Source organism: Scomber scombrus, chromosome 4 (assembly GCF_963691925.1).
Source record: "Scomber scombrus chromosome 4, fScoSco1.1, whole genome shotgun sequence".
Lineage (NCBI taxonomy): Eukaryota > Metazoa > Chordata > Actinopteri > Scombriformes > Scombridae > Scomber > Scomber scombrus.
Window position 1 is genome coordinate 17,924,704 of NC_084973.1, and position 27,566 is coordinate 17,952,269.

General features: G+C 40.6%; 1 protein-coding gene across 4 annotated transcripts; it reads right to left on the reverse strand.

Annotated features, from left to right (window-relative positions):
* nipbla (NIPBL cohesin loading factor a) lies at window positions 1-27,489 on the reverse strand. 4 transcript variants are annotated; one of them, XM_062417439.1, is made up of 49 exons: window positions 27,164-27,489; window positions 25,580-25,651; window positions 23,974-24,122; window positions 23,522-23,687; window positions 22,617-22,717; window positions 22,322-22,433; window positions 21,870-22,033; window positions 20,514-20,662; window positions 19,601-19,691; window positions 19,176-19,397; window positions 18,622-18,867; window positions 17,773-18,524; window positions 16,325-16,538; window positions 16,005-16,175; window positions 14,699-14,872; window positions 14,349-14,510; window positions 14,068-14,174; window positions 13,872-13,958; window positions 13,331-13,562; window positions 12,792-12,943; window positions 12,464-12,544; window positions 12,152-12,252; window positions 11,813-11,942; window positions 11,593-11,675; window positions 11,015-11,147; window positions 10,612-10,755; window positions 10,396-10,482; window positions 9,937-10,157; window positions 9,640-9,742; window positions 9,338-9,436; window positions 8,992-9,138; window positions 7,898-8,032; window positions 7,676-7,774; window positions 7,469-7,522; window positions 7,274-7,382; window positions 7,029-7,159; window positions 6,720-6,860; window positions 6,513-6,606; window positions 6,235-6,389; window positions 5,948-6,038; window positions 5,570-5,743; window positions 5,202-5,392; window positions 3,711-3,818; window positions 3,113-3,313; window positions 2,645-2,791; window positions 2,128-2,483; window positions 1,850-2,024; window positions 1,147-1,344; window positions 1-1,050 (listed from the first exon to the last, which is right to left on the reverse strand). In XM_062417439.1, exons 3-49 carry the CDS (start codon window positions 24,035-24,037, stop codon window positions 688-690), a joined length of 7,617 nt encoding a protein of 2,538 aa, XP_062273423.1. In that variant the 5' UTR covers window positions 24,038-24,122; window positions 25,580-25,651; window positions 27,164-27,489; the 3' UTR covers window positions 1-687. The 4 variants fall into 4 exon arrangements, with proteins under 4 accessions (XP_062273423.1, XP_062273420.1, XP_062273422.1 ...); XM_062417436.1 differs by having other exon boundaries at window positions 22,322-22,436; XM_062417438.1 differs by lacking the exon at window positions 27,164-27,489 and adding an exon at window positions 26,669-26,701 and having other exon boundaries at window positions 22,322-22,436.
* Window positions 27,490-27,566: the final 77 nt, after the last annotated feature.

The following is a 27,566-nucleotide window of genomic DNA, read 5'->3' on the forward strand; positions in this document are numbered from 1 at the left end:
TTCTTTCTTTTTCTTTCAAATATCTAAAAGCTAAAAGGAAAACCATCAGGGTGCTAGTAGTATAATAAACTCCAAAAACACTTTAATAAGAACATCAAAAAGACTAATTTCCAACATTCACTTAAGGTTTTATTCTTTTTTTACAGCTTTTTTGTCTTCAGAGATATAAACATTTTAGTTTTTTGTCGTGTTAAACTATGATACAGTGGGAGTAGAAATGAGCGACTAGAATCTGCTGCACAACAGCGAAGGAGCTCCCACAACAATGTTGACAAAACATTTCCCTCCAGGTCTCTTTTTCTGATAACCATTTTAAGGGATAATTTGGGTGAATTATTCCTTTAATGCCTTCTGGATTCTATCCTCTGCACTTGTACACAAACAAAACATAGCAGTCCCTCTAATATAATAAGTCTTATGTTTTGTGTCATTTCATTTTTGCAAGAATAACTCATGTAAAAGTATGTAGTGTCAAATATTCTTGCCCTCTTGTGTTTTCTTACAAAAATGAGGAAGGAGAGGAGGAGGGTAGGAATCCAGTGAAGTTTGGCTGTGTTGTTGGAGGTGGCAGGTTGAGGAGGAGGAGCAGGAGCAGGGAGGAAGGGGATTTCGATAAAGTAGAAATGGAGCAGGGGGACCAAAAATAAACAAAACAAAAAAAAAAAAAAAAAACCCACACGGGAGCCATTAGCTAGCCCCTCCTTCCCGCGCTGCATACAGTGAGCGTAAAGTCTGTACTACTTTGTTGCTCAGTTTGTGGTTGCTGGTCAAGGCAATCTTCTTGTAAATGATGTCCGACTCCTTAATAGTGTCCACCCAAGGCACCTGTTTGCGGCCATCGCGTTTCTTGGCATCTGCCCAGGGCCCCGAATAGGAGCCGGCCATCCAGTGGATGCTGTATCCATTGGACATCCTCTGGATGACTCGAGCAATTTGCGGCCGGTCCTTGTACTTGGGGCAGAAAAGGGCGATCACATCCATAGCATCCACTGTCTCGCTCATCCGGCCGGGGTCTGAGGGGTCACCTGCTCGCCTTGACCTTCGAGAGGACTGCAAAGAGGACAGAAGTTAAAAAAAAACAGTTGCAATATTTTCCTTCACATCTTAAAAATGTATTTTATAAACATGTATTTCTATATATCTCACCCCTGGGGTCCTTTCATCGCCATCACTATAGTCATCATCTGTCTCTGGTCCTGCCTGATTGCGTGGACTGGGTCCTGATATGGGGCCCATGCCTCCCAGTAGGGCGTTTATGGCTTTGTTTCTGATGTTAGCACTGGCAGACGCTTCTCCCTCTTCATCCTCCTCGTCTGGGTCCAGATGCTCCATCAGAACCTTGAACTGTGTTGAGTGAAAAGACCAAAAAATAACTTTCAGTTTCACACTCCACATCAACCTCTAAGAAATAAGTTTGACAGAGTGGAGTTGGGGTGCAAGCTGACAGACTTGAAAATTATTTGATGGGCTTAACTTTTTCTGAGCAGACACAGGCACACATATCACTCAGATGCCAGACAAGTAAAGGTCATGTACAGTATAATTAACAAGTGGCATCTGCACATTGCTATGCTTCCTCAGGCTAAACTTAGCAGAATCTCATGTAATACTGTGCGCCAACAGCCAATCCACTCCTCCTATTTTATTCATTTCATATCCAAGTTGAAAAAGAAACAAACTTTTTAATTTAAAATGTCTTCTTCAGATGATTGGAAATCACTGAGTCTTTAAATGTTGATGTATATGAGAAGATAGAAAATAACACAACAAATGTATAAAAAGCAGCTATTACTGATGTATAGAAAATATTGTCAATGACTCCAAAACCTGATGTATCTTCATTACTTACATCTAGGTACTGTTTGACAATCCGCCTTTTGACATCGCCTGTCAATGTGGCGTGAGCCAAGTTGTTGGAGATGAAGTCGATGGATTGTCGTGGGTGGAAGCTAACATTGCTTTTTCTGTTCACTGCCTTATCGTACACCTTGGCAGACTCCGTTGGGGAGTACTTCTGAATTTTACTGTTAAAAGAGAAAAATGTCAGAAGTAGTAAAACTAATAAATACTAAAAAGTTCAGATATATTGTTTTACATAAAGGCAGACACATGTGTTGTAGCTCTTACCCATCAGAGAATCCGTACTGGTTCTTCAGATGCTGTTTGAGCACCAGTAGCAACAGGATGCCCTGAACTGCATTAGCGAAGTCCAAGAGCCCTGAGGGATTGTCTGGGAGGAGCCTCATTACTTTTTCCGCATCGTCCACCTTCAAATCCTCCAGATCAGACTCTGAACTCTCTGAGTCTTCTACTGGTTTTCTGGCCTTTTTGGGCCGCCGTACCACATCGTCGTCACTGTTGCCGTTTTCGTCTTCATTGCTCCTGGGAGAGTCGCAATTCATTTTTTCCTCTTCATCCTCCCCATCCGACGTATGCTTCCACTTCGGCTTCTTCTCCTTACGCCTGGGCTCCTTCAACAGAAGCTGAAGAGAGACAAAAGAAAACATAACCATAATGTTAATACTTAGTTAGTTCTTTTTTCTGTAATGTGCTTTTCAGGATTTTTTTCAACCATATTTCTTGAAGAGACACATGCACCCAACTACAGGTTTGATGTGAGGTACTTTGAAAAATAATATCCTACCTCTTTGAAGGTTTGCAACAGATTGCTGCCAGACACAGACAGACAGATGTCTATGTGGTGCATGATGAAGAGAGGCTCCTCCTGGCTCTGGTATGGGAAACAGGCCAGGTTGTCCGCAATGAACAGCAGCATGTTTACTTCTGTCTTCTGCAGAAAGAAAAAAAAGACAGAAGAGCAAGGTTGAGGGTAAATCCTTGGTATAAACACACATTACACAATTTGCTTATAAGAACTGTTATACATACTATTAAATTAACCTACTCGACGACATAACTCTACAGTGTTTGTTGTATATGTATACACACACACAGCCTTACAAGTTTTGTCATATACAATATTTGCACCTTTTATCACATTTCTTTCCAAGACAACTGACAAACAAATACTGTTGGAAAGCCCGAAGTACATTTAAACTGGCATGTGTTCAATGAGTCAACACCACTATACAATTAGAGGAGGCTTACTCACCGAACTGTCATCAAAGAGGTTTAGCAGTGAGATGAGGAAAGCCCTCCGGTGCTGCCTGTTCCCCCGGATCATGCTGAAGAGGTGGGAGCAGAGTGCTGAGTGGGTCTCGTCCTGTCTAAAACCTCTTATGATGGTCTTACGAGACATTTCAATGGCCTGTTGCAAATTGTATGACATCTTCATTCCAGCAACTGCCTTCATCTGGGAAGAGATACAGTGAGGAGGAAGTGTTACAAACTCAGCAGTTGAGAGAGATGTTGAGACCGCTGCTACAATGGGAAAATGCCAAGAAAATAATGAGTTTGAAATACATGTTAGAGAATTTCTCCAGCACAACTAAAAGGTCCATATAAACAACAACAACTAAATGCAACAAAGCAGCAACGTTTGTAGTGATGGATTTTAAGGGGAACTGTGCTGATTTTCCACATCCAAGTCTGGATGGTTGTACAACGCCTTTTGTGGCAACAAAGGAAGCTGTACTAATGTTATTCGTGGATAAGTGATAGGCTAAGTTGGTATTCCTTATTTCCTCATTCAGGTAAAAAAAAGTTTGGCTGGTGCAATAATTATTGAGCTCAACAGAAAAGAAACTCACATGGATGAATCCTGTGTACTTCTTGTCAATCTCCACCAGCTGCTGGTCAGCTTTGTTCCTCATGCTGGGCTCAGGGTCTGTTCCCATGGCAATGAGGTAGGGCACACACTGTGCAGATAGGATAAAAGAGATGTGTTAAATGACCACAGGGAGTTTTTAACTGGTTAAGAAACAGTCTCAATTTAATACTGATGCCTCTATATCACATACATAAGCACACAAGACCATGAGTGAGAAAACTGGCTGTTTCTTTTATAGTTGTTCTAATTGCCTGTCCCCATCTCCAATTCCCTGCCAAATCAGATGAAACCATGTATAGCAGACCAGAAGACCCAATGTTTACATTTTTCTAGGCAAAGTTGTATAGTGTGCAGTATGTTAGCCAGTTAAAAGAAATCAGATTTTTTTTAAATTTTTTTTAGAGAATTTCATTTTATGGTTATGGCTGCTAGTGGTGCAGATCAGCAAAAACTAAAAGAAGAGAACTGACCAAAGAACAAACGTGTAATGGTACTGTTTGACATTTGTAACACAGCCAGTCAGCATGCAACAAATTTCGTAATGTGATTTTATTAAATCAGAGTTCTGCTTTGTGAAACATGATGCCGAAGTTATCAGAAGAACTGAGTGAAATGTGAAGTTTGTTTGATAAAATACTTTACATTTTTAATGACAAGCCAGCAACACAAACATGCCTGTTTTTACATAGTTTGGCCTTAAAAAGATGACTTTAATTATTTTTGTGATGTTAATGTGTCCAGACAATCGACAGTAGTTTGTATTAAACTGAGAGGCTAGCAATAAAAATAAGCTGCGTCTTTCTTTCACTGACTTCCAAAAGAAATGCACCATAGCCAGGTTAAGATCTATTTGACATAAGGCAGTGATGATAATGGTTTTGGTGTGTGATTGATGTTTAACATACTTACAAGTTAGTTAAGTGTATTTTCAGAAGAAAATCAGTGGCATTTATTCTACATATCATTTAGTCTCATATTGCAATATTGATATTATATTGACACATTTTCTACTTATTCTGTGAGAATTAGAATTGTTTGGGAAAAGACATCTGACTATACTTAAAATAAAAGTACATAAAAGTCCACTGTTTCCAAAGAATTCCAGACATCCCAACCTGCAAAAACTCATTTCAGGGAGGTCCGTTCAGAGGGGGGTTACACTTGGTGTCGGTCTGAGGGGGGGGGGGGGGTGCGATCGGTCTGATCAGCGGCAACAGAGAGCTATAAGGACGCTTTGCTCTCACACGCGCTGCATTTATAGTCACACAAACATACACGCATGCGCGCAGTCACTCTCTACAGTGCACTCTTGCTCGCTCACTCCAGATTCCAGGAGATTGTAGCTCATTTGCGGACGTCAGAGAGCCGCTATCAATATGCGGGAACTTCCGGGAAAGTTGGAATGTCTGGAATTCACAAGAGGCTTTATGCTTTAATTACAAAATCTGTCTCTCCAGCTGTCACTGCTTACCTGAACAGGATGGATGAGACCCTGGTTGAGTGTGAGAGCAATGACGTTGAGAGCAAAGTGCCGTACACTGGACTGGGTATGAAAGAACGCCTCCAACACCTGTTTCAGATAAAGCTGCATAATGGAGCTGCTCATCCCTGAAGATATGTCTCCCATCTCCTTCAGATCCTCCTGTTTTGAGAGTTTCTTCCCTGCAAGGACACAAAATACGATTTGTTCATTAGCCAATATATATTTGTATTTATGTAACACAATGCATTTTTGCAATGTACATATAATAAAATCAACACTTCATTAATCATTGTGTATTAAACAGTTTCACAATCACAACTCTATTAAATAACAGCAACAACCACAGTGTTCCATACATTCTCTATCAGCTTCCTGCATCCGTGTGTCCTCCTCCTGAAGGTACGTCTGGAGGTTTTTGAGGATCTGGATTTTGAGGTTGATGGAAGAGGAGGCATCGGCCAGAATGCCATTGTACAAGGTCTTCACCTCTGGCATAAACATCTGGCTGGGATGCATGATTACGAGGAACCCTAAGGAAGTAAAACAGCAAAGACATCTTGAGAACCCTGATACAGTTTCCATCTCCAACTGCTGGGATGAGAAAATCTTGATAATTTCTAGTAAATATCATGCTGGCAATCATTCTTAAGGCTCAATCGTTAAAAAATGAAAGGCAAAAATATGGTGACTTTTACATTTTTTAATCCTCATCATTTAAAAAGTGATGTTTTTACCTAAGCCGATGATGGCTTTGGTCTTGACTTCCTCATCCTCGTGTTTGGTGAAGTATAGCAGCAGCTCAAGAACTTTCTCCTTGATAACAACCTGTACATAAAATACATAAGACACAATGTGAGACAGCAGCAGTAAGGGTGATAAATCAATGGCTTTGGTTCCAAATCTAAACAAATTTTGGTCATTGCAGCAGTTGTAGTAAGATTTTTCATCAGTGGCTGTTTGGCACTACTTTTCCAAGCTTTAATTTGAAACTGTAAACATTATAAAACAAACTGTTGTCTACCTTGTTGGTGCCCTTGAACTCCTCCAGGTCAAAGTCAAAGTGTCGGGCTAGCGCACCCACAGTGAAGAGCGACCGCAGTAGGAAAGGCTTGTTCGCTACTAACGTTGTGCTGTTTGGATCCTCTTGATGCTGAATCTTCAGCTTGTTAAGTGCACCTGTAGAAACAAATATCGCAGTTAGTATTATATGGGTATTCTCTTATTCATTTGACTTTTTTCACTTTGGCAGACTGCAAAAACAGCACATATGACATGAAAGTGTCTACTGATATAACTCACCATAGAATCTGTTGAAGCAAGCCCAGACAAACTTGTAGTTGTGCGTGACTTTGTTAACAACAGCTCCAAGACAGCTCACACAGTGCTGGACCACCTGGAGAGAGGATGACCATCATGTCATCTCTATGCTTAAACACTGATTACATTTCAGAGTAAACCTGCAGTGGTGTGTGCAATATAAATGTCTAAAAAGCCACTGCCACTCACAGTCATGCCGTATTTGATGATGAGCTTCATGAGGTCTTCCTCGATGGTGGCAAGGAAAGTTTCACTGGGGTGCTCCATCAGAGGTACCACAAGCTCCAATATCTTTGCCACGTTACAGATGACCATGAAGTCATTGGCAGTCTGCAAGGAGGATAATATAACACTCATTACTGGGTAAGCTCTAAAAGATGACCAATCAGAAAAGTTATTACAACAAAGGTGAAACAAATGAACAAACACTCAAAAACACATAAACACACCTGAATTATGGCAGATTCTGATTAAGTTCATTAAATGAATGCCACTTACGTTACACTTTGTGGTCAGGTAAGGCTGCATGGTCATTGCATGTTTGACCATGAGCTGGGCCCTGATCTTGCTGAACAAGTACAAGGTGGTGATACACGCAACTAGCCGTGTTGAGTTTACACCCTTGTTCTCTACAGAGGAAATAAAAAAACAAAATGACTTTTACTCATGAAATTTACAGATTGCTTTTTGCAGAAAAAAAGTTGTGTTTCATTGCAAGTACACTTCCATATGGTTTAACATACCTGCAAGAGACTCCTCATATTTGAGGATGTGTTCTACCAGATTGTCGACTAGCTGAACACAGGCCTTTTTGGCCGGCTTATATGATGCATCTTCCTCAGACTTGAGAAGCTAGAGCAAGAGGGAAAATGTTGATTATAGCGGGTTTTAGAAACTGTCATATTGTCCAACAGGTGAGACCAAAACAAAACACTTACATTCTGAAGAAGCTGCTCAAACCAGTCATAGCCGGTGTCTCGGCACGCTGCCACCTAAGGAAGAAATCAGATGTGACAATGAAGAACACAGTAATCAAATTAAACATAAATGATACAAGATCAGACTGATGAAAGATATAAGCTTTTTGTTGATGTTTATTATTGTTATTATTGGATACAACAAACTGTTACGTCAGCTGAACTCACAACATCAGTGATGTTGAGGATCTTTCTGGTCATGGTCTCTTTGTCATGGGCTGGAGTTGGAGTAAACCACAGCTTCTGGAATGTCTCATTCACCAGTTTCTATTAATGACAATAAAAATGAATGCAAACAAAATAGGCATACAAATGAGAAAATAATCGAAGTAATGTCTCATAACTATTTAAATGAAGAGAAAGGAGCAGATTGATCAAATGCATCCATACCTTGATACCTTCCTCATCATTGACCCTGCGGATCATCCTCACACACATCTCAGTAATCTTAGTGAAGGTTGGCTGCTCCAGACAGATGTCTCTGAGAATCTTGATCACCCGTTTCCTCACGCTGATACCAGTGTCCTGTGCACAAACAACAACTCAATCCATAAAGGTTTTGCAACATCCTGTAAACATGTGACAAAAACAAGGCTTTTGTTTTCATTTACAAATGCCTGCATGGGGTGCAATAGCATTTTTCCTCCAATAAGTGGCAGTATAAGACTAAAATGAAGAATGAACTTCACATGAACCCTCATGAACATTTCCATGACAACAGGCACAGCAATGTGTTCACTTCTCAGATGCTGAGTACAAAGATAAGTGCAAAGCTTTTGTGTTGGATTGCAATTCAAAATTAATAGCACATATGACAAAGCTGCTTTAATGACATGCGTTCATCCTGCTATTAAACTTGTTCCTTATACGATTAATTATTTCAATAGTGTAAAATAAAACCTGAAACAACCAAAGTAAGAGACAACTTTAACCAACTTGAAAACTCCTGAGTTGCTTACCCATGTACACTCAGTGACGAGAAAAAACACCTTTCCTGCCACTACTCTTTGCATGTGTTAAACAGGCACAGGCAATAGAAGTAACATTTTCACACTAGTTTTGAATATTAACGGTTTACCATGAATAAGTTTGAAAAGGGTTTTTAATTGTAAAACTTCTCATCTCAAGAAGTGTACACACAATTGACCGCAACTCAAAGACACATCATCAGAAAGTTTACAATGTAAAAGGGGCTCTTTATGAACTAACATAGGAAATCAGGCAGTGAGGGCCACAAAAATCAACTGCTAGTCCACAATACAGTGGTTAATATCAAAATATGCAATTAGCACTGTGTCTACACAGGATGCATTCAGACAGTGTTGAGAGAAGGCCAGTATCAACAGTGGTCTATTTTTTTTGGTCACTGAGCACATACTTACATTTTCATATTTACTGAAATATTCCAAATGGAGATCCAGGAACTTACAAAACAATAACTTTAGTATTATCATGCATGAGTGGGCAACAAGCGGGCAACTTACCAGTATCCTCTCTATAAGCATGTCGTAGTACTGCTCAGTGAGTTGGGGTCTGCTGAGCACAAATCTGCCCAGCAGCTCTACAGCTGCCTCTCGCACACTTGTGGAGTTGTCCATCAAACGACCGTGGACACCACGCTGCATGTCCGACTGAAAAAGAGAGAAGAGTGTCAACATAGTGAAAAAATACTACAAAATAACGCTGGCATTTTTTACAGTTTTAACAGAGCAAGAATATGTCAGGAATACAGGTGAAGACAGTCTGCATCATACGTACTCGTACAGTATGTGAAAGTAACAGAAAAATCAGGCACAGTACATTGTTTTTAAACCACAGATCCACACATACCCTCGCCAATATGCTGGGGTCCACAGCCACAACCTCAGACAGACATTTCATGGCTTTAGTTCGTACAGCAATGGCACTTTCCCCAAGGACTCGCAAGATCTAATTTTAAAAAAACAATTACACTCATTTATGATTCCACAGACTGACTTTTTATTTTTTCAGTTCAGAAGTTTACATTACAGAAACAGCCTTAGTAACACTTGGACTATATATATTGTGTGTATGATATATAGATATTTTCTGCAGTTGCTGTGGGTCATTAAAAAAATTAAATACATATGGTAAGAATATTCAAATCTTACCTGTGTTAAATAAATATCAAAGCTCTGGGCGAACGGCCTCATGGAGGCCAAATAACGCACGATCAGACAGGAGTCATCATAGTCCACAGTGTCAGAGTTCATTCTGGAGAGAAAAGGAGAATATTATAAGATTATAAAGTCATACCACTGGCAATGAGTCTGTAACTGACAGGCAACTGTGATATCAAAAAAACACAATGACAGGACAGTGCAAGCGTGAAAGGTTGGAATTATCAAATAGGTCAATGTTATATGACTGATATTGAGTCCATTGCTGAGACATTCACGTGTGCTTACTTCAGTGTGGCAAAATGAGCTGGCATGGTCTTGATGATGTTGCGCAGGAACTTCTTGCGCTTCTCAGCACGCTGCATAATTTCACCAGTGGTCTCCATCTCCTTGGCATGTTGTGGTCCATCTGATGAGTCCTCATCCTTCGGATTTTGGTTCCGCATGGACTTTTCGGCTTCTGTGGTAGCATCCCGAAACCACTGGGCAATGTAGAACTTTCTAGCAAACTACAGAAAAAGATTAAAAGAAAGGACGGCTTAGTATCAGTAAAAAACAGGGGGAATAAAGAGAAAGATGAGGTGCACTGTTGAGTAATTTGAACAGATTGTGCTGTGAGTTTACGGCTTACAGTTTTATGTTTTTCACTTTTATGCTTATCTGACATACGCAGGACACTTTGTACATGACTGTACCCCATTAAACAGTGTTTAAAGTCACCACTTGCACAGTCTAATGTAAACCCACCACCAGTGAAGCATCGGTCTCAGCATTCTCTTCCAAGTAGTCCAGCAGAGCCTTCTGCAGCTGCTGGGTCTCATCACTACCTGGAGACTATACAACCAGAGATGAAGATTATAAAAAAGTACAATTCACATATTCAGAGGACAATCAATATCCAAAGATAAACTATACACATGTACATTCAAAGTGCAGTCATTAACAGGGAAATGGTTTCTCTACCTCTTGAAGAATTCGATCAATAGATCTCTGGTCCATCTTGCTGGTTACTGCATCCTTCCTAAGGCGGGCAGCCACTGTGCCTAGGTAGTCTAAAGATGCTACTCTCAGAGCCATCTCTGTCTGCTTATTACTGAACTGGTGCACCTGATGAAAGCAAAGACAGAGGAGGGGGATAAACACAAGAACAGGCATCAGCAAGAAATGCACAGTTGTTGTTGTTATGTCACAAAATCATGACTGAACATGTGTGTTCTTTGCTTACAATGCAAAGAATGCACACGATCGGAGGATGCCTTTAACAAATGATGAGTTGTAACCACTTAAGTGTTAAAAAGGCTTCTCAATTATCTATTCTTGGAAAAACTTTAAATACAGTTCAAAGAAAGAGCTCTGTCACACTAACCAGTAGTCTCCCAAGCAGACTGAGCAACAGTTCTGCAGCCGGCCACTCTGGTTTATTAACTGTAGAGAGCAGGTCCTGGACAAAATTCTCAAACAATGGCCGGTAATCTTCTTCTCCTTGCTTACTGCCACATCTGAGGGGAGACGAGAAGGAAAGTGGAAGAGGAGGAAAAACATAAGGCAAGGACAGAATAACAGAGAAATTAGGGTCAACTAGCCAGTAGAATAGATCTCAAAACCAGTTAAGTGTTTGGCTATTTTATGTGCTCTAAAGCAATATTTTGACATAGCATTTCTGTATTGTTTGTATCTCCTGCAGTACCAGCATGCACAGGGTGCTTTAATGCCCATTTCTGCTGATTGCGGAAGGCAGTAACACAGCTGAAATTTGGGACGGTAGGAATATTCCAAATGAGCACAAATAGTATTTCTTCAGCTTTTTTCTAATGCGTTCTTTGTGGAGATATATTGAGATAACCTTAAGGATTAATACTTCAAGTACTGCATGTACAGTACAATACAACTTTATAGTCAACGAATAAACAGCACACAGGGCAGTATGGAAATGAAAGTAATTACTTCTTGAGGAAGACTGAGAGGAAGTTCTGTGCTGTTCTCATTGCTGTCTCATACGAATTGGTTATCAACACATCTTGATCCACCTAAAAAAAGAAAAATTAACCAGTGAGATTAGCCTGAACAGCATGTGTGAATGTGCTAAAAAAAAAGAAGATATATATCTGTGAATGTACATTAGTATAGACGTGTGATACACTTGCGAATGAACATGCTCTCTTACCTTGCTGTCGTACTCATCAAAGACGTCTTTGTCGTTGGGTAAGTGGACCACACACTGGATGAGCTGCAGCACCAGGGCTGTCACCATTTGGATGTACATTGGTTCTCCATCCTGGTCTGAGCTATTCAGCCTTTAGAGATAGGGATACGAGATATATCACCATCATGGGTATAATTCAGGAAAGTAATGGACTAGGTAGAAGGAAGACACTCTAGCACTGGGAAATGTTCACCTCTGCTACATCAGTGGCTGAACAATAGTCAAGCCTCTAGTTTGCACCTTGCATCTTCCCTTCAACACCTAATAGCCATAAATAACGTGTATTCATATAAAACATACCTGAAGTTCCTGAGGGAGCGTTTGCTGGTGGGCAGTCTGGCCAAAGACGTGAAGATCTCCTCCAATATCAGCTGCCGATGCTTCTCATAACGTGAGAACACCTGGTGGCAGGAAGTAATAAGGCATGTTTTCTTAACCTTCACAGTTTAGTAGTTTTGTAAAAACACATCCGTGGTGACACACACACAAGTCACGAGGAGAACATGTTTAACTGTAAACTGCAAGATGATAAATTGTAGTCGGTAAAACAGAAAGCATCTTCAGATAAATATTGAACGTCTAGTTTTTGGACAGAAAAAAAACAAAACTTACTGCTGTCACTAGTTTAATGGCACACAGCTGTAGCTCACTGACATTTTCCACAAAGAATGGAGTGATTCCCATTGAAGACACCTGGGAAAAAGAGAGGACAGAATGAAAAGAGCATAGGAAGGAGAGAGAAGTGAAGCAAAAAGAGAAAAGGGTGGAAATTACGAGAAAAAAAGATTATTGTAGTGAATAAAGAGATACTGGCAGGAAAGAAGCAATCATCTTACATCAACTGGTTTCCATTGTAGTTTATTTACTTTGTCAAACAGTTTTTCCCCTGGATATTCAGATAAATGAAACCAAGCAGTTTTTTGGTATTTTCAGTTTTTACCTGGAGGATGGTGGTGTCTGTAAGTAGCTGGATCTCTAGTAGCTCAGATATGTTGCTGACGATGTCGCACACTTTGTTGTACAACATGACTATTACACGTTGCTTGTGTGTGGAGCATTTCGCACGTTTTGCCTTGGAGCTCAACAAGCCACCTACATGGAAGAGAGTAATCCTGTTATATTAATTTCTCAAAGAGCTTTTGTTACACAACTTTTTCCACACGAAGAATTTGTGGTTTTTCATTACAGTAAATCAAAAATTTGGCACTTTGTTGAATTTAACCCTCCCTGAATTACAGGACTCTGTGCTATATCATAAGTGACAGCCTATGATTTACAAACATAAGGGATAATTTCCTGACAAGTTTGTCTGGATTGTCTCGGCTTAGATTCTTCAATAACTTTATGTACAACCATTCATTTCTACAAAACGCTGCTTTTTCACATACCTACACATTAGCCACATAGCAAAAACTCAATGGTGTCAGTTTCACTCAGATCACAACAGTATGACATATTGTTTTTTTTCTTTATCCTCACCTCCATGCGGACCAACCCTGTAGACGGGGTCATACTGTGGATACAATGTGTTCTGGAGATGGAACTTGGTGTATTGTAGCACCCGCTCTATGACGTCTTCTATGTAGACAGCCTTCGGCATGTGCAATGAGGTCATAATATTAAGGGCCGTTAGGCAGGCGTCTGCTGACTTTGTGACTCTCTCCATTATGAGGTCTCTCCACAGCTTTTCCTCATCCTCTGCATCATGGTCCTGAGGGTGGAAAGGAAAAAAATAAATTTTAGAGCAACAGCCCACTATCCAGAGCCCAAAGGTTTAAATTAATTCAAGCAAAGCAACCTTGTGTAGCATTTTATTTATATGCTATATAAATGCAGCAAAGACCTATTTATGAAATGACAAAACTCTAAATCAATGTTTCTCCATTGTGTCACTTGTGATCATTTCTTTCCTTTTTTACATGTATTCTTTATGGATTTCTGCAGTACATCACCTAACAATCACATGTCAATGAAGTCCAACTGCACAGAATATGAGCACAAAAAGAAAAAGGGGGCTCACATGGTTCATCAGGGTGGAAAGCTTGGACCCATCCTGGATATTCTTTTCCAGTATGTTCAGCAGCTTCACCAGCTTGTCTGCTGGGATCTAGAAGAACAGAGACCATTATTTAAACCTGCATAGGATACAGCAACAAGTCACTACGCATCATAGTGCAACTAAAGTCTGTGTTTATTTGTAATATATTTCACATTACCCTGCTGGAGATGCCCATGGCCTTTATCTTGGCGGACTCACTGCCCAGCTCATTTAACTGGTGTTTACCCAGTAGAAATTCCTCAGGTATCTCATCATCATCTGCCGCTGGAAAACATATAGTGAACACATTATGTAAAAACAACAACAACAACAACAACAACAACAACAACAACAAAATCACAATAGAACATGATGAAGCTGGTGTATTTGGATTTGTAAATCCACATTTAATTTTAGCCTACAGTGATTATTTGAAAGCCAATCATCTCTGATATTTACCCATGGCAGTAAAATCTACATCCTCCAGATTCTCCAATATGTTGTCAATGCTTGCCAAGAACCTCTTGAATGTGGACGAGTCCATCAGCTCTTCATGGGTAAGCTTAGGTTCATATGCTTTCCGTTTCTTCTGCTTTTCCTTCATCTTCATTTTTCTGGCAACTGAATGAGAGAAACTTCATCTTAACTTCTATGCTTTCTGGTCTGATACCATGTCATATATGTAAGGAAATGTTTTGTAGCATTTCATTTACTTCTGAAGACGTATACAGTTCCATCACTGTCACACACAGTTCAAAAGAAAAATAAACATAATGTGCAACGCTGTGGTACATGATTTGAATTCAGACCTTCACTCATGCTGGGTGGTGGTGAATCTTCTTCGGAGGAGTCTCGGTAGCGGCTCCCGGAACCTCTCCGGCCATCCCGCTGCCCGCTTTTCCGATGTTCCCCTGAACCCCGGCGCTCCCTCTCCTCCATGTCCCAGGACCTGTCTTTGTCTCGACGCTGACGCTTCCTTGCAGCTGAAGAGATAAAACATTCAGAATTCAGACGGATCCTTTAAAAGAAATAGGACCTAAATATATATAAAAATAAATCAGTATATAAAAGTAGCACTAACTCAGTAACTTTAAAAAGACTGAGAGTCTCCAGTCAATGCTAGCAGCTCTGTGAGGATAAACATAGGCACATCAGTGCTTTTAAATGTATGCCAACAAATTAGAGCTCGGCAACATGACCAAAATCTCATATCACGATACAGCACATTTTAATTCAAAGTATAAATAGTTGGCCTGTACTCCAAGTGCAATAAATGCTTCACAAGTAAAAAGCCAAGAAGAGTAATTTATAAATGTAAATCAGGCAGGTGGACAAACTCCAAATAACGAACAATATTGCAGAGTGTAATTTACAACGCAGTGACATAAACAATAGAGCATAATATGACACGATTGTCTGTCGTATTGTCATGTAGCACAGCCCTATAACACAGCATACTCATTTTCGCCAATTAGCAATAACATGAACTACAGCTGAGGATGATGGCAGAGTCTGATGCAATCACTAGATGAAAAGTCAGGGGATAAAAGCGATTACAATTCAACCTGAGGGGGACATAAATGTATGTACCAAATTTAATGGCAATCCATCTAACAATCCAATAATTGCTGAGACATTTCACTAAAAACCACAAATGAGAACCTCATTGTACAGGAAAAATCATCCAAGTCAGTAGAATATGTCATCTGGGCACCATAAATGTGTGTCAAAAAAATGAAGTGTCAATCATCTAGTCGATGTTGAGATATTTCACAGGAGAAGTGAAAAATTTGACCTGCTAGTGCCACAAGAAAAGTCACAACATCAAATGCCACGGATCCATTTTTCTCTGGACCATGCATGTCTGTACAGAATTTCATTTTAATCCATCAAATAGGTGTTGATATATTTCTGTCTGGACCAAAATGATGGACCAACAGACTGACACTGATTCATGCTGCTAAATGTTCACACGCAATAGTCTTCAACAGGCTTCAACTGTAAGCTTGTGTTTTTAGGTTCATTACATTTGAGAATATTTTTGCAAACTAATCAACTGCATTTTGTGCAAAGAAAAGCAGCGAGAATTGACAAGAATCAAATATTTTGACTCACATTCTCCATTTGCGTCTTCATCCGAGCTGACTTCAGCGTATTTTGGCTTCTCATTTACAGTACTTCGTTTCCGCTTGTTCATCTTAACTCTTTCACACAGGGGCATGGTGGACTCGATCTCTGCCAGCAGCTCTGGAGGAAGCTCTTTCAGAACTGCCGGGTCCATACCACCTAAATATATGACAATCCATTAGGCTTTCAAGGATGCACCCAATGCTAGCATAATAGAGATTATAGAGGTGTTATCATTATGTTCAAGTTAATTACAAAGCATAAAAATGGACAAAAGTGCCTGCATTTCCATGGCATGTTGTTCTTACTCTTGCTAGACTTTCCTGAGGAGAGCCTGTTCTTTCCTGACTTGCTGTGCCGAATGATCCTCTGGATCTGGTCGACGGAGAGCTTCTTCAGAACCACCACAGGCTTGGGCCTCTTCTCAAAGTCCTGCACCAAACCCAGCCTCTCCAGTTTAACCTTTGGCTGGCACCACATTTGACTTTCGTTTGAACCGCTACCATCCTTGTCGCGTTTGATCTGAAAGAGAAGAGTCAAAGAGTCAAGAAAGCCCTCTGAGTTGTCTTTCAATGAAGTTCAAAATTAAATAAAATTAACACTTTCAAATTCAGGACAGACAAAAAAACAAGGTATTAAATGTAAACAATGGATCAAACTGACTGGCATGGGATTTGTGATTCTGATGTTAGTTTCCAAAATTGTTCTGGTAACAAAGACTCCACGGTATTACTCCATAGAGTAAGGGTCAAAACAATGTACATCATCAACAATGCAGTGTCGAGGTAGCAACTTCCCCCTGCCAAAGCTGAGGATGGTGGTTGCTAGTGTTTCATCAACAAGGAAGTAACATTTAAATTGTTGCCAACATATTAACACACCAAAGTTTGTATATTTTGTGTGATACATCCGCCTGTTTGCAGGGATATTTTGCAAAGAGAAATACAGATACAACCAACACCACACGATTTGCTACCAACTATGATGGCCATCTACCAACAGTGCAATGTCATTTGCTTGAGTGCTCAATATGTTTAACATAGTGAAGCTGTGAGCGAACCTATGGTTACGTTCTATTATAATAGTGCAACAGCAGCCGTTGTTTTGGACGTAATGCATCAAAACAATTCACGTAAAATTGTATTTGCTTTTTTTGTAAGTAAACACACAAAAGCTGCTGTGTTAAAATATTATTTCTAACACTTAATAGTGGTGGGGGCATGCATCTGAGTTATGGCATATGGCTGTGGGTTGCACCTCTGAACACTGCATTGACAATAGAGTATTGTTAAAAACAAAACAACAAAATAACAGGCTGAAAAAAAATGGAAGCTTGACTGTCAACATAAAAATGGCTTTTTGGAGTCCAGGTGTTCGGGATGGGCAGTACTGATAAAAATCAGTTTCCATAGTGTGAATGACTAAGTGGTTTCAGGAGACATTTACCCACATGCAACATCTGAGAAACAGTGGTGGAGCATTTCTTTAAGATTCTTTCTCTTGATTATACACACAGGACTGACAATTTAATCAATCAATCAATCAAAACTGTTTCTTTGACTTTAAATCGATGGTTAAGTGAGGATTAATATGTTAATTAGAAACAATCTCTGGGATCAACCAAAGGCTCAAACATGGGAAAACACAAACGAAAACGAGTGAGCAGTGATGTGATTTGGTTTTGTGAGATTGCAGGCAGTGACAGCTGAATGATTGGTAGGTGGGTATGTATTTGGTTTGGGTCAGCCCAGATCACCTTAGGGATCTGGAAGTTCTTCAGAGCGCCACTATGCCCTCCCAGGAGCTGAGCAGGGAAAGAATCTGGAAGTTTAGCACCGGAGGCAGATGAGGCCGGTTTGGAACCGTCTTGCCTATGGCTGCTCCGACCGGGCTCTCCAGTGGAAGAAGCCCGGAAGCCAGACCGATCTCGGTCACTTCGGCAGCGAGCATCGGGGGAGCGTCGGTCTCGACCACCAGTCTCGCTCCGATGCCTTCTGTCCCTGTCAGAATCTCGGTCCCTGTCTCGGCCAGGTTCGCCTCGGTTTGATGACTTGGGCATATCTCCCCGTCTGTCTGAGGACTTCTCATCATGCCGGTGCTTAGATGACTCCCGACCATCTCTCCTGCTGTCATGTTTATCTACCCTGTTCTTGATGACTTCCGGCCTTCCATCTGGTTTCAACCGCAAAGCCGTGTCAGAACCCTCCACTGCAGCAGGCCCACTAGCTGGTTCCTCGGGCCAGCGTTGGGCCTCAAGGGCTGGAATAGGGGCAGCCAGACAGGGGTCGAGCTGGCCATCAGCTCGGCCAGCCTGCTGGAGATCGATGCTCACCATGAGGGGAGGTCGGCTGGCACCGTTCCCAGCTGCTGTGGCCTCTTGCGGGGTCAGTTTGCCTGCATTGCCCCCTCCTGTCGATCCACTGCCTGGAGCACCTGTGGGGCCACCTGGTCCCCCCGCGCCTGGCTCCAAGGGAAAAGAATCTTGTTTCCTCTTCTTCAGTGGCTTGTCTGTAAACAGAGAGACAATAATATAAAACAACAAAGTCAAAACACTTCCAAGTTTTTAAAGTTTTTGTTCATACATTTTTAGAGATATCCTACACACCTTTATCTTGCACCTCCTTGGAACACTTCTCACTAGCCGCCTCTCGTTCTATCCTTTCAATTTCAGCAAGTGCGTCTAACTCTGCCTCGTCGTAAGGGGAACTGGGTGGCTGGAGACCGCTAGCACCACCTGCCAGGGAGCCCTGTTGCAGCCGGGCTAGGTTTTGCTGGAGGACAGGCACCTGCTGAAAGCCCAATTCTGCCTCTATGTTGTCAGAGTTCTGGTCCATGCCTGGCACAACCTCACCTGAGATATCAACAAAAACACTTATATAGGGTTTTATTTGAATGTTAATGTTTTCTAACACTAGATTTTTTGTTCTTAGAAGATTGAAGCGCAGAATACCCCTTTTTAGTTCTACTAATTGATTAGATAGTTGTGAAAGTTATAAGTTTCAAACTGGATGTACAGTACCAGTCAAAAGTTTGGACACACTTTCCCATTGTACTGTATGTGGGAGACCTCGGAAAACAATTGAAAACTAACTAAACTTTTTTTTTTTTTTTTTAATGCAGATCCAACTAAGATGGTGCTGTTCCAAAATCTACACATACCTGGGGTGTCAGACTCATTTGACTTGACCCTGGACAGTTTGAGGGTAAGTTTGCTGGAGTCCTTGTTTGGAGAGCTAACAATGTCGTACATATCTTTCTCCTCTTTCACTGCTGGGGTTTTCTTCCTTTGCTGGAGCTGCTGTTTCTGGTCAGGTCCCCCCTCCCTTGGTGAGGGTGCATAGGGAGGTGGTGACTGCAGAATCAGTGGAGGACGAGAACCCGCTGTGATGAAGCAGAAAGCAAACAAACAAAAAAAAGTCTCTTGTTAAAAAGGTATGTAAAAAGAAAGATGTATTCAGCTAATTTCATCACTTTGCGTTTTATTAAGAGTGTTTTCAGAGCCAAAAGTGTATTCTCCCTAAATTAAAAAACACAGGTGGGGTGTATGCACTGCTATGCCTCCTGTCCTCTTCCAGTTTCCTTACTTTTAGGCGTTCCTTCACTCCCTGCTGGAGAGCAGCCTGACTGTGGAGACCTCAAAGGAAAAGGAGGATTCCTCATGGTGGAGTCACCCTCCTGGATAATACACAGACAAGATCGATATAAGCCAACATGGAATTAGCTTCACATTAAACTTTTAGCCACATTTTTGCTGCAAAAATAGCAAACTGATCTATGTCCAGATGTCACCTATCTTACTGAGATGATCACATTGCTTAGCACTTCAGAGCTGCAACAGTTAGTCGATTAATTGGTAGTTGCCATCTATTAAATTAATCAGTTCATTTTTTGGATCTTTTTTTTTTTAAAGAAAAAAAAAGTCAAAATTCTCTGTGAATATTTTCTGGTTTCTATACAGTATTCAATGGCATTAAACACGATAAATGTGGGTTTTGGACTGTCGGTCAGGACAAAACAGACATTAACTATCAAGATTCCACATCAAAACCAGAGTCAATTCAGAAACCGAACCCATTTAATATAAAGCTATGAAAAAAATAAGAAATGACCGACGCAAATGCAAACACACATTCACCATTGGCTAAATATGTGGATCGACAGGTGTCATTCAGCGACCAGTGCCTGGTTGGTTAACAAAACTACTGCTTAGAAAAGTATCATATGAAATTACTCTTTAGTCATAAGATATGACTAAAGAGACATTTTTATAAAATCTTGAGCCTGAATTTTTTATCTGTTGCAGTAAAGTCAATTCAGTCAATTGCATGACATATGCATATTTAGTATATATAATATATAAATCTTCTAAACTTCTGGCAAATTGAAGGTCCCCTTTTTAAAAATATCATTATTAAACACCTTGGCTTTGCTGTTCATTCATACATTTTTGCCTTGGTTGGGTAGTACTTTACAATGAATTTATTCATTCATTTCTACCTCATTGCCCAGTCGGTGCACAATGTTCAGGTAGTCCTCTGTGCCATGTCTGTCTGAGTGATGGTTGGCAGCATTGGCCATCTGCCCCGATACTTTGCCCTCATGGATATTTCTTATGCTGCCTGGAACCATGGGACTGGCTACAGACACTTTGAGATAGAAGAAAGAGAAGGAGTCATTTCATTTCATCATCTAATAGTGAGTTGTTGATTATTACACAAAAAAATAACAAAGAAAAACCCAATAAATGCTCATAAAATGAACAAGTATTTCTTTACTGTTTTGGTTTAATTGCTTAAGTGGAGTTACAGTGTTTGCAGGAATCAGAGTGGTTTCAAGTGACCCAGGAAAATGGTAACTCATTCACAAAATTCTGTCACCATACACACAAATATACACTAAACTTGCAGGTTGCATATGTGAAGAAAACGTGTTTGCAAGATTGCTGGGAAGCAGACATTTGTTATATCACTGCTTGAAATAAACCTGTTCCTCCTGTTATTGGTCAAATAGTTTTCTTGTGAAGTGGAAGTAATTTAATGCATCAGTGTAAGCACTTTAAAGGCAACACTATTGCAAACAATTACCTTTCATTATGGGAACAGTTATTGTAAAACCTGTTATAAAATTAATTGTGCAGCTATCAAATGCAAATTTTATTCATGTTCAGGGTGTATTCATTTCCAAGCCAAAACCCAGGCTGATATTTACATAAACACATAACATAAATAACACAAATTTTTGCAAGGATCCATGGCAAAGATTATTTTTACTATATATTCTAAATAGTAAAATATACTGAAAAAGAAATGTGAAAAGGGAAACTTTGGCTTAACAATGAAGGAACTGAGTTATATAACAAAACCACAACAGCAAATCCTAAGTATAAAACTTGCATCAGACTGCATTTACAAGACAAAGCTATTTAGTTATTGCCAACGAATCTCCAAATCATCACAGTTAACTTAAAGCTGATAACATCTGCTATAGATTACTGTCATGTCAGACAGCAAAACTGTACCAGCAAACTATCACCAGCTTAAGTTAAGAACCCGACATATCATATTCAAAACAAATCTGCTAAAACATTCCCTGGAATGTTTGATTTTATTTGTGACTTAAAAATGTGAAATAAAAACAAATTCAAATTTTATATATTTCCAATTGTCTAATACTACACTGCTAGCATGTGAACCACATACACAAGACCGAAACTGCGCTGATGTCTTGCAATGAATCATTCAGATGGATGTGCGCACACACAGAGACATGGAAGCACTTATCTATATTCAACAAAACCTTGGTGTCCCTACATGCATGCACATGAATATGCAACACACACACACACACACTAACCTTGTTGTATCTGTTGGTGTTGGTTGTAGCTGGGTGGTTGTTGGTGGGGATACTGCTGTATGTAACCAGTGGCAGGGCTTTGTGGAGTGTAAGGGCTAGGCACTGGACTATTCTGCTGGCCCATATAACGACTACTGGAACCAGTCTGCGGAGCCACAAAGCGGCTGGGGGCGGTGAACAGGGAAGGACAAAGTAAGCAAGCAAGTAGAATGATGTAGGATGGTTAACAGTAGAATAAGTACCATTATTCAGCACACAGACAATATATTTGTATTATCCATCAATAACTTAATTATACATTATACTGTGGAGTAATTGTGGTTGTATTACAAAATATTATGATGCAACTGGAAAATACGAATGCAAAAAACATGTTAACAACAATTAAGTGGTCAGTTGCTGTTTTTAACACCATGATACATTAGTCAGCTCAATTATCCAGCCTGACTCACCTTGATGGATTGGGAGAAATTGCCGTCGGCTGGAAGTTTGCAGACTGGGCCGGGCTATGCATGGAATTTTGGGTGATCTTGTACTGTTGTACCATTGGCTGCTGCATGACATCTGCTTAAAAAATTGGGTGGGAAAACAAAAATTGAAATCTTTATGCACACCAACACAGCAGGTCAACAAGTAAGAAAATATATTATGTTTTACTAATAAACATAACAACAACAATAAAATGAAGCTCGTCTTTATGGTCATATGTCTTCATATTATAATGTGCACAGGTAGATATTTCCATACTTTTCTCCCTGAAGATGCCAGGGTTCCTGGCCAGCATGGTCTGCAGCAGCAGTGGTGCATCTCCCTCTGGCTCATCGCTACCCAGGTTGTCCTTCAACTCTCTGGAAACACACACAAACAATTTTTTCAGTCACATTATAAAATTGTATTTATATATTAAACCATGATTGACTTCACAGGTTTGTAGCTTACAATGTAAGGTTGGGAGATTTTAAATCATATATGGTATAACATGAGAAGAAAGACATTGATCAACCTGTAGATGTTTTGTCAATGTACAGAGAAGCTATACCCTCAAAATGTTTTGCTGTATGAGGCCTTTATGGGCAATTTTTCAAATCAATAAGCAGAACTGCTTCATGCGAAAATTGGATTTACAGGATGTTTGCATCAATGTAATGACTTGCATTGATTTGTTGGTCATTTATTTCAGTGGATTTATGTCAACATTTCAATACCACAATATAAAATGACATGAGGATAAAACTGCCTCATTACTCACCACTTCTACAAATACACTAAACTGGAGTTGATTTTATTTTGTGCCCTTAATGGCTTTTAAGACATTGTTTTATTATGATTTAACAAACAGTTCTTGGCAAGCAATTTTGCCAATACGTTAAGCACTAACGTTTATTCTGCTATCAGTGTTACGTCATGTCCCTGTCTCATAAAATATACATCTCTTTGAATTAAACATCCAAAAAGCTAAACTAAAATTAAACATCACTCAATTTCCACAAGTCAACAGTGGCGTCCATTCAATTATTACCAATCATTTTTAAAGCAAAGTAATGCACGACCCTATGATCTATCACTAAAAGGCCTCAAATCCTCAGAGAGGACCTTTTTATCTGTCAAGGACCTAGACACAATTTTGTAAACAATCTCATGTATACACTCACATGTGCTCTGTGGAGACCTGGTTGAGACCATGGGCTAGCTGGGAGGCCAAATTCTCATCCCGACAGCCAAGTAGGCAGGTAACTTCCTCTGCTATCCTCCCATTATACAGGAGGCTCTTAGTGGTGGTGGCCGGGAGAGGGGAAGGGAGGGGCAGCTGGTTCAACACTGAGACAAGAAGAAAGAGAGATGATGGAGAGGACAGAGGTGGTGAGGTAAAGAAATAAGGATGAAAAAGAGACAAAAAGGTAGAAGACAAACGTGAGGAATAAAGAGTATGCAGTGGTAGAAAAATAAGGAGAGGAAGGTAGACAAGGCAAGAGACACAATTGCAAATTTACATCTGTTCAGACAGAATATTTAAGCTTGGCATTTTACACTTGAAGAGGCAGAACAAAAACTGTGACAGTGTGTGTGTGTGTGTGTGTGTGGAACGTGGCTGCCTGTCACTCACAGTCTGTGAGGCTAGCGATCCCAGCGAGAGTGGTGATGGGAACATGAGGCATATCCCCATTCATGCTGAAGGTGAGGGTGGGGGAGTGTGTTGATACACAGGTAGATCGGGGGTCGATGGACGACACCCGTCCTCACATCTCCTGACACCTTGGAGAGAAGGAGATGATGATGGGGGAGAGAAACAAGAAAAATAACATGAGTGATGGACAGAAGAAGGGTGAAAAAAGACCGGCCAGTTAGTGGGGGCGACAAAGCAGAGATTAACAAGGGAGTTAAATAGAAAGAGAAATAGAAAAGAGGGGAGATGAAGAAATTAACACAAGTCCAAATGATAAAATCATCCATCTTATTTGAATTTATCAAAAACAACAGAATTAAATGCACAATGAATTAAACAACATTGCTGAATATGGTGCCTGGCTTGGTGTCATGGTGCCTGCTGCATCATGTGTAAGCAGCAAATCATGCATCTTCTCAGATCTTGTCAATCAAGATAAGTTGCTGTGTTCTTTGCTGTGTATTAAAGCGGGAAATCAGCCTTTCTATTCGTACTTCTAGAATATTTGTATTGTAGTGTTATATGTTACTGATCCATAACTTCATCCAATACTTTGGCATTGACATGGGTCGATGCTGGGTGTCTTACTTGTGCTGTTCACAGATATAAATGAACAGAGGACTGAACGAGGCCTTCTGGTTAGAGAACAAGGTCACACACTATATGACCATCCTGCTGCTATTACAGTGTTACTACACACTGCGAGCCATGGCAAACTAACAATGAATTATCAGAGTCCAGCATATTGATAGTAAAAGCTTTGAATGCTTATGATTTTTGATACACCTAAATTTACACTGATACCAAATACAAAATATACATCTTGGTGGCTGCCCAAAAATGCAAACCGCTGCATGGAGGATATATTATCACACAGTTGTAAACACAACAGCACGATATTAACATGAACAAAATGTTTTGAATACTACAGTCCTGGAGATAATGTACTCCAGTAAATAAGGCTGTGATGTTCTGATTGGCTCTCGTAATTAATACTACACCATGTGAGGGTACATACCAACATTTAACAATATATTTAACCACTATTTTCTCTCTAATTCTCCAGTGGCTGAATATCCATGAACTAATGTACATCTTGTATTACTACCACAGAAGTCAACCCCTCATCATCATTACAAACCACAGGTCTCACAGCTTATTATGATAGTGATGCACAAATGATGACTCTGTGTTGCTCTTAATTTGTCTTAAATCCCTCTTTTGGTTAGATGTCCTTGACCTCTCATGCAAGACTGTACAGTGGGTCAAAGAAAAACACAGCGAAAAGCCAGCTGCAAGTTTCAGAATATCTAGACACGGCCCACGCTTCACAAATAAACCTGGTTGCTACATCAAGTGGAGAGGTGGCCACTACAGTGACCTTTTGTTGTCCGCAATGTTCACCTCAACACAAAATTATAATTGATGTACTTTCACAATTAATAAGTAAACAGGCATTATTTACTGTTAATCATAACAAGTCAATGTTGTGAAATGTTCAATGATTCAAACCATTTGCATGGCCACTGTTTTCTGTCACACATACCTTTTTGAAGAATTTTGTGCAGTCTCGGGTGGACTCACTGACATTTCAGATAAAAAGTCCTACTCCTACAATCTGTTGAAAGAGAACATGGCGCTGCATCAGACTTTGTAAGGTGCAATTTGCTTATTACACTTCTTAGGGACAAATACAGGAATAAGTAACGTTGGTAGGACATGCACAGAGCATCACAACATCCACTGTCAAACATGCACTTAATGTTTATAATGACCCGTCATTGTTAAATGCATTAGCACGCAGCTCTGTTAACCAAATATGAAACCCTCTATTGAGGAAATGCAACATTTTCAGCAACTTCAGCACAGCACTGATGGCATGTAAATCTGTTAACACAAAGTTCCCTCCACGCCTGAGTGCAAGCCAATCATTGAGGAAAACAGTGTGCACGACATCACTGTTACTCACAATCAACAGATGAACTTTTTTGTAAACATTACACATTAGCTCGCTGCTATAAAGCTTAGCATGCTCAGTTTACGAGGCTCTCCCTTCAGAGCGCAGGGGCTAGGCTGACAGCTGTAAGACTGACAGGCAGGAGGCAGCACAAAGGAACAGATGCACTGTGATGGTGGCGGCAGTAGTGGGGGGCTGCATCCTCCAGTAGCAAACAGCCACAGTGCGCTTTCTGCAAGCTGGCTAACTGCAGAAAGCAACCAAACTGCTATAGTCGCGGCTGGGAAGCAATAAATATCAAACGATTCCCCCTTTGCAACATCAACAAGTCCACTAATCTGTAATAGTAACAGCTAAAGTAACTATTGCAGAGATAACGTAGCTTTCTGCACAGTCCGCACTCCAAGTCCAAACATTTCAAAGCAGCATAAGAGTCAAAAAGCCCACATTAGCGCTGCTCCAGCAAACCAAAACACAACACTAAGGAGACAAACAACACAAAATAATCATAAACTACCAGCTAGCTAACGCACAGTTGACGTTAGCATCAATTTATCTGTTTATAGTAGTTAGCTAAAACGCCAGCTCCAGCCCGCTAAATACTTGCGATAAAAAAACACTACTGCCGAGAAGTTGCCTGCCTGGGTCCTCCAAGCTAACAGCGAAGTTAAGTGTTACCATTTACGATAGCAGCTAAGATCACTACACAGCTCGGTCGCTATCAACAATAGTCGTGTTTTAATAGCTAGCTAGTTATGCTAACTAGCTCTAAGTGTTGTCAGTTAGCTTCTAACGCTGCTACCAGCTCAAATAAAAGGGAAGGCAATGCACATCATACGAGGAAGCACTAGCCGGGGTTAATGAATGTTAGCCAATTGCCCCCCCCCCCCCTGAGCTCAGGAAAAGGGTGGTGAGTTTGAGTGAGTAGATGTGGAGTACAACGGCCCAATCCTCGGGCTCGACAAATGACATCCAGTTGAGGCCGAGCGCCTCGGCGGAGCGAAAACACACCTAGCTAGCTCGGCTGGCTAGTCCACTAGCTTTCCGTTACCTCCCGGTCACCGATTAACAACGCCGTAGGTGGTCCCGCAGCAGAGTATTCATTACTGTTTTTGTTAATAATCGCACTTTTAAAAGTTTGCTTAATAAAGATAGATAGGTAGATATATTTACCTTCGGGATGTTGCGCCCAAAGGGAGGGGAATGTTTTAGCTCGGTTGTGTCCGTGTCCGTATCTCTAGCTCCCCCTTTCTTCTCTCGCTGCTCCTCCAGAAGGAACTCGACTGGTTTGCCAGCTAGCTGCTGAGCTAGCTGCTAGCTATCAACAATAATCCGGGTCGGACTGATTCGTTCTTCTTCCGTCACTCAAGGGTGAATGTTTCAGCGCACATTTACGGGGAAACAGTCGTTCTTCGGAGTCTCAGTCGGTCTGCGCTGACATAAACAATCAATGCAGCCAATTTCGACCGTAAATGAGAAATATGACGATTGTTGCGATGATCAAGAGACTCTCCTCTCGTAGAACAAAATGCCGACCGGAAGTTCTGCCGTCTGACTGACCAAAGATCTCAGGAGT